General features: G+C 39.3%; 1 protein-coding gene across 1 annotated transcript in view; it reads left to right on the top strand.

The window, feature by feature from the left end:
• The first annotated feature begins 10,749 nt into the window (after positions 1 to 10,749).
• Positions 10,750 to 11,497, top strand: part of MECP2 (methyl-CpG binding protein 2) — an 86,860-nt gene continuing 86,112 nt past the window's right edge. Inside the window, exon 1 of the mRNA XM_027845764.1 lies at positions 10,750 to 10,840. Within this exon, the coding sequence (XP_027701565.1) occupies positions 10,788 to 10,840 (53 nt within the window). The 5' untranslated portion in view covers positions 10,750 to 10,787. The remainder of the gene's footprint in view (positions 10,841 to 11,497) is intronic.

Genomic DNA, 11,497 nt, shown 5'->3' with positions numbered 1-11,497 from the left:
ATGGAGGGAAATACACAATAATCACAACTGTGAATGTGAATGAGATGAACTCACCTATAAAATGGAAGCAGATAGCAGAATGAATTAAAAACCAGAATCCAATGACATGTTGTTTACAAGAAACACACTTGAAACAGAGACACATACACAGAGTCAAAATAAGGGGCTGGAGCAGAATCTAATATGCATCACCTGAAATAAAAAAAGGCAACAGCAATCATGATCTCATACAAAGCAAAAGTAAAAATAGACCTAAATGAAAGAGATAAGCAGGGAAGCTACATTTTGCTAAATGAAGTAATATCAATTACAATGAAGTAATATCCACCAAATGGCATATCATCCAAATTCTTAAAGGAAAAGTTAAATGAGTTATAGGAGGAAATAGATAGTAAAACTATACTACTTCAACTTTCCCCTCTTAGAACTAGACAAATCTAACCATAAAATAAATAAAAAGTTAAGGAGATGAATAGAATTTCAGAAAATTAGATATAATAGACATCTGGAGAAAATTGAATGGGAATAGAAAGGAGTATACCTTTTTTTTTCAGCTGTACATGGCACCTTCACAAAAATTAACCATGTATTAGGACATAAAAATCTCACATACAAATGCAGAAAAGCAAAAATATTAAATACATCCTTTTCAGACCATAATGCAATAAAATGATATTCAATAAAGGACCATAGAAACATAGATTAAAAATTAATTGGAAACTAAATAATCTAATCCTGAAGAATGAGTGGGTCAAAGAACAAATCATGGGAAAAAATCAATAATTTTGTGAAAGAGAATGATAACAATGAGACAACATGCCAAAATTTATGTGATGCTGCCAAAGCAGAACTCAGTGGTAATTTGTATATCTAAATGCTTACATCAATAAAATAGAGAAAGAGCAGATCAATGAATTAGGCAAGCAACTAAAAAAAAAAAAAAATCCCCTATTAAATACCAAATTGGAAATGCTGGAAATAAAAGGGGAGATCAATAAAATTGAAAGTAAGACACCATTGAACTAATAAATAAAACTAGGAGCTGGTTTTGGTTTCTTTGGGGTGAGGGGGATAAACTAGATAAAACTTAGTTAATTTGATTTAAAAAAAAAAAGAAAGAAGAACTAAATTACCAGTGCCAAAATGAAAAGGGTGAATTTACCATCAATGAAGATGAAATTAAAGCAACTTTAGGTGCTATTTTGCCCAATTATATGCCAATAAAACTAACAATTTAAGTAAACTGGATGAATATTTACAAAAATATAAACTGCCCAGATTAACAAAAGAGGAATTAGAATACTTAATCCCATCTTAGAAAAAGAAATTGAAAAGGCCATAAATGAGTTGCCTTGAAAAAAAAAAAATCCCCAGGACACTCACAAGTGAATTCTTCCAAACATTTCAAGAACGATTAATTCCAATACCATATAAATTATTTGGAAAAAAATGGCAAAGAATAAGTCCTACCAAATTCCTTTTATGACATAAATATGATGCTGATACCTAAACCAGGGACAGAAAAAAAAACAGAGGAAAAAAAACTATAGACCAATTTCCCTAAAAAATATTGATGCAAAAATTTTAAACAAAATACCAGCAAAGAAATTACAGAACTATATCACAAAGATCATACTCTATGACCAGATGGGATTTATACCAGAAATGCAGGGCTGGTTCAATATTAGGAAAACTATCAGTTTAACTGACCATATCAATAGCAAAAAAAATAAAATCATATGATTATCTCACTAGATGCAGAAAAAAATTTTTGACAAAATATAACACTCACTCCTACTAAAAAATCTAGATTATATACTTGGAAAATCCTAGAGATTCAACAAAAAACTAGTTGAAACAATTAATGATTTTAGCAAAATAGCAGTATATAAAATAAACCCACATAAATCATTAACATTTCTATATATCACCAACAAAACCCTGCAAGAAGAGATAGTAAGAAAAACCTAGGAACTACACAAACATAATTATAAAACACTTTTTATAAAAATTAAGTCAGATTCAAATAATGGGAGAAACACTAATGGGTGTTCAAAGCCAATATAATAAAAAAGACAATTCTACATAAACTAATCTACATATTCAATGCAATCTCAATTAAATTACCAAAAAAAATTACTGAGCTAGAAAAAAAATAAAATTCATTTGGAAGAAGAAAAGGTCAACAATATCAAAGGATTTAATGAAAAAAATGTAAAGGAAAGAGGTTTATCAGTACTAGATCTTAAACTACATTATAAGGCAATAAATATCAAAACTATCTGGTACTAGCTACAAAATAAAAAGATAGATCAATGGAACAGAGTAGACATACAATACACAGTAGCAAATGATTATAGTAACCATGTGTTTGACAACTGTAAAGATTTAAGCTTATGGAATGAGAATTCACTATTTGGCAAAAATTGTTGAGAAAACTAGAAAACAGTGTGGCAGAAACTGGGTATAGAACAATATCTTACACCATTTACCATAAGGTCATAATTGAGACATGACCTGGATATAAAGAAATATCATAAATAAATGATATCATAAATAAAATTAGAAGAATATGGAAGATATTACCTATCAGACTTATGGACTGGAGAAGAATATATGAATAAACAAAAGATAGAGAGCATGATGAGATGTAAAATGGATAATTTTGATTATACTAAATTAAAAAGGTTTTATACAAATAAAATCAATGTAGCCAAGATTAGAAGGAAAGCTGAAAATTGTGGGGGCGGGTTTACAGACAGTTTCTCAGATAAAGGTTTCATATCTCAAATATATAGAGAATTTTGTCAAATTTTTAAGAATATGAGTCATTCTCCAATTGACAAATGTCAAAAGCAGAGGTGGGGAACCTACAGTCTCAAGGCCACATGTGGCCCTCTAGGTCCTCAAGTGCGGCCCTTTGACTGAATCCAAACTTCACAGAACAAACCCCCTTAATAAAAGGATTTGTTCTATAAAACTTGAACTCAGTCAAAAGGCCTCACTCAAGGACCTAGAAGGCCACATGTGGCCTTGAGGCTGCAGGTTCCCCACCCCTGGTCAAAGGACATGAACAGGCAGTTTTTGGATGAAGAAATCAAAGCCATATATACAGTCACATGAAAAAATGCTCTAAATCATTATTGATTAGAGAAATGCAAAATAAAGTAATTTAGAGATATCTCACACCTATCAGATTAGCTAAAATGATAGAAGGGGAAAATGACAAATGTTGAAGGGAATGTGGAAAAACTGTGACACCAACAGTGGTTTGTGGAACTATGAACTGATTCAACCATTTTGGGGAACAATATCGAATTATGCCCAAAGAGTTTATAAAACTGTGTATACCCTTGACCCAGCAATATCACTATTAGATCTGTTTCCCAAGGCAATCAAGGAAAAAGGAAAAGAATCTATATGTTCTAAAATATTTACAGCAGCTCTCTTTGTGGTGGCAAAGAACTAGACATTGAGGGGATGCCTGTCAATTAGCAAATGGCTAAACAAGTTATGGTATATGATTGTGATGAAATACTAATGTGCTATAAGAAACTATGAGGGGGGATGGTTTCAGAAAAACCTGGGAAGATTTGCATGACATAATAAAGAGTGAGCTGAGCAGAACTAAGAGAACGTTGCATGCAGTAACAGCAATATCGTTCAAAGAATAACTGTGAACAACTAAGTTATTCTGAGTATTACAAATACTCAAATCAACTATAAAGGAACTATGAAGGAAGATGCTATCACCTCTAGTAAAAGAACTAATAAATAGAATTAATCATAACATGGTTTTACATACATATATACACACACATAAAAATATACACACACATATATACATATACATATGTATGTATGTATATATGAAATAGTGGCCTTCTCTAGGGTGAGATGGGGAGGAAAGGAAAAAGCAAAATAGTTCAGAACTTAAAATACAACAAAAAAAAAGAAATATAAATAAATAAATAAATAAAAACTAGAAAGCACAGGAATAAAGGGAGTTTTCCTTAAAATGGCAACAATGTCTATGTACAACCATCAGCATGCATTATGTACAATAGGAATAAGCTAGAAGACTTTCCGATAAGATCGGGGTGAAGCAAGGATGCATATTATCACCACTATTATTCAATATTGTATTAGAAATGCTAGCTATAGTGATAAGAGAAGAAAAAGAAATTGAAGGAATTAGAATAGGCAATCAGGAAACAAAACTATCAGTCTTTGCAGATGATATGATGGTATATTTAGGGAATCAACTAAAAAACTAGTAGAAATAATCAACAACTACAGCAAAGTTGCAGGATATAAAATAAACCCACATAAATCATCAGCATTTCTATACATCATCAACAAAGTCCAGCAGGAAGAGATAGAAAGAGAAATTCCTTGAAAATCACTGCAGATAATAGAAAATACTTGGGAGTCTACCTGCCAAAATACACCCAGGAACTATATGAACACAATTACAAAACATTTTTCACACAAATAAAATCACATCTAAACAACTGGAGAAATATTAATTGCTCATAGGTAGTCCAAGCCAATATAATAAAAATGACAATTCTACCTAAATTAATTTACTTATTTAGTTCCATACCAACCAAATTACCAAAAATTATTTTAGAGAGCTAGAAAAAATAATAACAAAATTCATATGGAAGAACAAAAGGTTAAGAATATCAAGGAAATCAATTTAAAAATGTGAAGCAAGGTAGCCTAGTAGTACAAAATCTCAAACTGTAATCAAAGTGGTAATCATCAAACAATCTGGTACTGGCTAAGAAATAGATTAGTGGAGATACAATACACAGTAATAAAGGACCATAATAACCTAGTGTTTGACAAACCCGAAGATCCAAGCTTTGGGGACAAGAACTCTCTACATGACAAAAATTGCTGGGAAAACAGGAAAGCAGTTTGGCAGAAAACTAGGTATAGACCAACATCTAACACAGTATACCAAGACAAGGTCAAAATGGGTTTATGAAATATGATACCATAAGCAAATCAGAGGAATATGGAATATTTTACCTGTCAGATTTATGGATAAGGGAAGAATTTATGACCAAACAAGAGATAGGATGTAAAACAGAAAATTTTTATTATATTAAATTTAAAAGTTTTTGTACAAATAAAGCCAATGTAGCCAAGATTAGAAGAAAAACAGGAAACTGGGGGTAAGGGGTAGGGATTGACATCAAGTTTCTTTGATAAAGGTCTCATTTCTCAAATATATAGAGAACTGAGCCAAATGTATAAAAATACAAGTCATTCCCGAATTGATAAATGGTCAAAGGATATGTACAGGCAATTTTCAGAAGAAGAAATCAAAGCTATCTATAGGCATGGGGAAAAAAAGTGTTCTACATCACTTATTGATTAGAGAAATGCAAATTAAAACAACTCTGAGGTACTACCTCATACCTATTGTTGCAGTCTGAGAGGTTGAGACCCCTCAAAGACTGGAGTACAGGACCGGGTCGTCTGGAATGAATTCACAGACTCAAGCATTCTTTAAGTCAAATTGGCAAAAAGTTTATTGTTACGCTTTTCAGGGGCCAAGGAATCTTAAGGAACCCACGAGAGACTGAGGATGGAGCTAGGGTTTATATGGAAAAGGGCATGGGAAATGAATGCCAGGGATACTGATTAGATAATCAATCTAAAGGTCCTGGTGTCTGGGAGCTATGGATGGGAAAGTGTCCGGAGTATACCAGACAGGGAGGGAGATGTCAGAGGCATGGATCTTGGGAATCTGGCAGAAGGAAGAGTCCCTGGGCCAGCCAAGGACAAAACTCCTTGGGCCAGACAAGACATCCCTCTCTTTCTGTCCTGATTAGAGAATGCTCTGCAACAAAGGAAAGTTTTCTCACAAGACAGGAGCTCACTAAGGAATTGGGAGGCTTCCAGAGACATGATCTGAGGGCTGGGGCCTGAGCAGCCCAGCACTCTCTCCCCCAGCTTTGTGTAGCTGCACCAGGGAGAGAGATAAGAGTCTTTCTGGGGCCCACTCATGAGTAATTACTAGGCACCGTGTCCTTGGGTTGGGGGGAAATTGTCAGAGACAGTGTTTCTGAGACCAGGGAGAAATTGGGGTCCAAGTACAATCACAAGTACCCAAACACAAGCAACCAAGCACCCCATCACTATCCACATCCAGGGAAAGAATTGTGGAGTCTGAATGCAGATAGAAGCATACTATTTGTACTTTTTTTGTTTTTTGTGGCTTTTCTCTTTTGTTCTGTTTCTTTTTTTACAATATGACTAATGTGGAAATATGTTCAACATGATTGCACATGTATAACCTATATCAGATTGCTTGTCATCTTGGGGAGGGGGGATGGTAGGGAGGGAGAAAAATTTGGAACTCAAAATCTTATAAAAAATGAATGTTGAAAACTATCTTTACATGTAATTGGAAACAATAAAATACCATTTACTAAAAAAAATTTTTTAAATAGAAATAATGAGTAAGTTGATTTTAGAAAACATGGAAAGAATTGCATGAAATAATGAAGAGTAAAATGAGCAGAACCAAGAGAACACTGTACACAGCAATATTATTGGAAAAACAACTGTGAAAGACTAAGTTATTTTGAGTATTATAAATACTCAAATCAACTCTAAAGGGCCTTTGAAGGAAGATGCTATCCACCTTCAGAGAAAGAACTGATGAACAGAAGTATGCATAGTATGGTTTTACATATACATCTGTATTAAATGGTTATCTTTCTCAAGTGGGGAGGTGGGGAGGGAGGAGACAGTTCAGAACTCAAAACATAACAAAAAAATAAATTAAATTAAAAACTAAAAGGTAATGTAACATCTGAAAAAAAAAGAAATAAGTGCAAAGATTATATGAGTTCAATAACAGTCACTTCCATAAGTCTGACCCCAAATCTCTCTCTCTCTCTCTCTCTCTCTCTCTCTCTCTCTCTCTCTCTCTTTCTCAATCTCTCTTTCTGTCTCGGTCTCTGTCTCTCTCTCTCCCCCTCTGTGTCTGTGTCTCTTCCCCTCCCCCCAATCTGTTGCCAAAGTCTGTTGATTTTACGTTCCTAACAATCCACTCCCTTTTCTTCTCTGATACTTCTACCACCCTGGTACAGCCTCTCATCACCTTACACCTGGACAACAGCAATAGCCGGCTAGTGGGTCTACCTGCCTCATGTGATCTTCCTAAAGTGCAGGTCTGACCATGTCACCCTTCAACAAACTCCAGTGTCTCCCCAGCATCTCCTGGATCCAGGAGAAATCCCTCTCTGGCTTATAAAGCCCTTCTAACCTGTCCTCCCTACCTTTCCAGTCTTCTTTCACCTTTCTCCCCACCGTGAACGCTTAGATCCAGTGAAACAGGAAGCCTTTCTTGATCCCCTTTCATTTTAGTGCCTTCTCTCTTGATTATTCCTTTTTTTATCCTAGATATGGCTTGTTTGTATATGGTTGTTTGCTTGTCTCCCCCGTTAGATTGTGAGCTCCTTGGGGGCAGAGTATCTTTTGCCTTAGTCAGTCATCCAGTCAATAAACATTTATTAATTGCCCACTATGTGCAGGGCTCAGTGAAAAGCCAAGGGGATACAGAGAAAGGCAAAAGACAGCCCCTGGTCTCTATGAGCTTACAACCAAGTGAGGGGAGCTATATATATAGGTATATTCAAAGAAGTGAATGACTATACTGGTGATTTCAGTATATGGCAGTTCTTAAAATCTTGTCCAGGGAACCCAGAGACCTTTTCGGGGGTCTGCAAGGTCAAAACTATTTTCTCTTTTTTTTCAGTGAGGCAATTGAGATTAAGTGACTTGCCCAGAGTCACACAGCTAGTGAGTGTTATGTGTCTGAGTTTGGATTTGAACTCAGGTCCATCCTGACTTCAGGAATGGTGCTCTATCCACTGCAGCACCTAGCTGCCCCTCAAAACTATTTCCATAATAATACTAAGGTGTTTTAATTTTTTTTATAGTCTCAATTAGCTTTCCTTTTTTATTAATTAATTTTGATTTATCAACAATCACTTCCATATACTTTTGAGTTTAAAATTTTTCTCCCCCTTCCTCCCCACCACCCTCCCCAAGACGGCACACAATCTGATATAAGCTATACATATACACATTCTTATTAAACATATTTTCAGATTAGTGATGTAAGTAAAAATTAGAACCAATAGAAGGAACCATCAGAAAGAGGAAATGAAACTCAACAGAAAGAAAAAAAAATTGCAAATAGTACGCTTCGATCTGCATTCAAATTCCATAGTTCTTTCTTTGGATGTGGATAGCATTTTCCATCACGAAGGTGTTTTAATTTCTAACATAATAAATAACAATAGAAATAACCCACATAAACAAAAGCTCTTTAGAAGTATCTTCAATAATTTTTAAGAGTATAAAGAGGGCCTGAGACTAAAATGTTTGAGAACCAGTGGGATAGGTAACTTTAGAGTGAGGAAAATCCTTCTACCAATGCAGGTTGGAACTTTCTTTGCAAATAAATTACAGAGAGTTTTCTAGGACACTACGAGGTCACGTGACCCCTACCCCCCACCCCCTTCCCCAGTCACACAGTCACTATGTGTTGGAACAGGGGCTTGAAGCCAGGTATCTGGCTCTGAGCCTGGCTCTCCATCCTTTACACCGTGTTGCCTCTTGTATATTCAAAATAGATACAAGATACTTTTTTTTTACCATCTCTCCTACCCCCACCTCACTCCACATTGGAAAAACAAACAAAAAGAATAACCAAAGTGTTGGAACAAATATAGTGTGTCCCCAAAGTCTTAGTGCAGTATTAACAGTTTCAAATTTTACTAAGACTTTGGAAGACACCATTGATGCATAGACAAGCCAAACAAATTCTTAACCTGGTGATACCCACAAATGTCTCTCTCATTCTGTCTCTAGTATAAGATGCATTTGGAACTGAGGAATCAACAGCGATGTCTCTACTCAGTCTGTGGTCAGCTCAGCTGGTCCTGGAGCAAGAGGCACACAGCCCATCGCTGGGTCCATACTCAAAGCTTTTCTGATTTGGAAGGAAGAATCTGGGCTGTGCTGGGCATAGCAATCTGAAAATGGTATTGTTAATATTTCCACTTTTGTTGTTCAGTCCTGTCCAACTCTCTGTGACCCCATTTGGGGTTTTCTTGGCAGATATACTGGAGTAGTTTGCCATTTCCTTCTCCAGCTCATTTTACAGATGAGGAAACTGAGGCAAACAGGGTGAAGTGGCTTGCCCAGGATCACACAACTACTAAATGTCTGAGGCAGGATTTGAACTCAGATCTTCCTGACTCCATATCGTTATTTAACTTGGGGGGGGAGCCTAGAGATGGCCTATTTCCTAAGGATGTTATCAAATGTAAATACAGTGTAATTTGGGAAATCAGTTAGACCAGCATTCAAATGCTGCCTGACTAGCTCTGTGACCCTGACAAATCACTTAGTCTTCCTCAGCTTGTTTCCCTAGTTGAGATAATATTAGTACGTAACTCCCAGTGTTTTGAGAATCAAAATGAGAAAAAACATGTGGTGTTTTGCAAATCTTAAAGTTCTATAGAAATCTGAGCTATTGTTATTAGGAAATGAAACTTGAGATGAGCCTTGAAAGCAGCTAGAGATTCCAAGATGGGAAGGTGAGGAAAAAGAGTTCCTGTTCTCGAAACTGCAAGTCGGCCAGTATGGAAAAGTCACTGGCAAGCAAGTGTAGATTGGCTGTGGAAACTGCATCCTATAGCAACATGCCGTATGATCCAAGGTGTAAGGCTGTCGTATCAGCTCACATTTATATAGCACTTAATATGTATGGACCAGGCACGGTGCGCTAAGGGCTTTACAATTATCTCATAACAAGCTTGGGAGACCGGTGCTATTGTTACCATCCTTATTCTACAGATGAGGAAAACGAGACTAAGTGACTTACCCAAGGTCACACAGCTAAGACGTATCTGACTCCAGACCCAGAGTTCTAGCTGCCCCATTAACACTGGGGTCGAAAAGAGGAGCCTTTGGGCATGCTATCCTGGTCCTGAGAAAAGGCCCACCTTCCGCAAAAATGCACTTGATGTGGCCTGATTCTTATGGCTGCGTTTATACGGACCTGCAGTGGTGCGAAAAGAGGCGGGGGAAGGGGAGGTTGCCTTCCCTAAAGGTACGGATAGACACAAATGAATGGGTTCAAAGTGCGTGTTAGATGAGTATATGTGCAAGTACGTGTGTATGTGACCGGTAGACATTAGCCGGTTTATAACAGGGACAAGTAAATAAGCCTTAGAAGCTTCAGCAGAGAAAACAGCAGAGAAGACTGTTAAAAGCGTTAATATTCAAATCCCAACCGCTAGACCACCCCAAATGTCCTGTCACGCCCACTTTCCTAAACCGACAGCTAAGAACGCCCAATTGGCGCAGCCTCATTAAATTACCATCATCCAATCAACAGTCAGGAAGGGCTTCCTCTCTCCTCCACCTGGGCAGTAATTGACAGAAACTTCCGCCAATTCATGGAGCAGCTACCAGGACTCCAGCCTCCTTCGCTTACTACACAGCCAATCACACGCGAGTTTTCGGAATGACGTCTCCACTGCCCAATCAGAAATAAGCATGGGTGGAGCGGCCCAGCCCCCGAATGAAGGGACCGGATAGTGGTGGGTAAGGGAACTGAGGGAAGCTAGAGGGATAGGGAGGGCGTGGCGTGGCTGAGACGTGGGGCGGCGCGCGCGCTCCCAGGTTATCGGTGGCGCGCGCGCACCCTCCTCATCAAGAGTCCTGTGGTAAAAGCCGTTCGGAAAATGGCCGCCGCCGCCGCGCTGAGCGGAGGAGGAGGAGGCGAGGAGGACAGACTGTGAGTGGCGCCGCTGTGGCCGCGGGCGGGGGCCCCTCCGCGAAGAGGAGGCAGCACGGGCGGGGGCCGCGGGGTCGGGGAGGCGAGCCGGGCCGGGCTGGTGGATGGCGTCCCTCCTTCCCTCCCCCCTCCCTCGCTCTTGCTCCCCCCTCCTTGGAGCCCGGGGCCCTCCGTCGGTGCCACCCCGCCTCTCGCGGCGGCCGGCCTCCCGGCGCGCGTCCCAGCGCGCGCACGCCCTCCCACCCGCTTGCTTGGCCCCGGCTAGGCGCTCGTGCGCTCCGGCCCGCTGCTGGTGGGCCTCGAGCGCCGTGCCGCGCCGCGCAGTCCTCTGCTCTCGCGCCGTGGCCGCGCGCTCCTGCCTGGCCTGTCTGCCCGCCCCCTCCCTGCCCTGCTCGGACTCGTGCACGCCCGCTGTCGCGCGCTCGCTCCCCCATCCATCCTTCCCTTCCCCCCCCGTCTCCCCATCCGTTGTTTTCTCCCCCCGCACCCCCGTTGTCTCTTATCCCCCCATTTCTTCTCCCCATCCCCCTATTTCTTCTCCCCCCTTCCATTTCTTTTCCCCACCCTCCAATTTCTTCTCCCCCATCTCGCTGACTTTCCCCCTCCCCCCCGCCACTTTGGCCCCTCCCCTCCTGCGCCTGCGTAGTAGTCCTACTC

This window comes from Vombatus ursinus, unplaced genomic scaffold (genome assembly GCF_900497805.2).
Source record: "Vombatus ursinus unplaced genomic scaffold, bare-nosed wombat genome assembly UNPS02015024.1, whole genome shotgun sequence".
Lineage (NCBI taxonomy): Eukaryota > Metazoa > Chordata > Mammalia > Diprotodontia > Vombatidae > Vombatus > Vombatus ursinus.
Note: the sequence above shows the minus strand (reverse complement) of the source record. Positions and strands in the feature narration are given on the sequence as shown.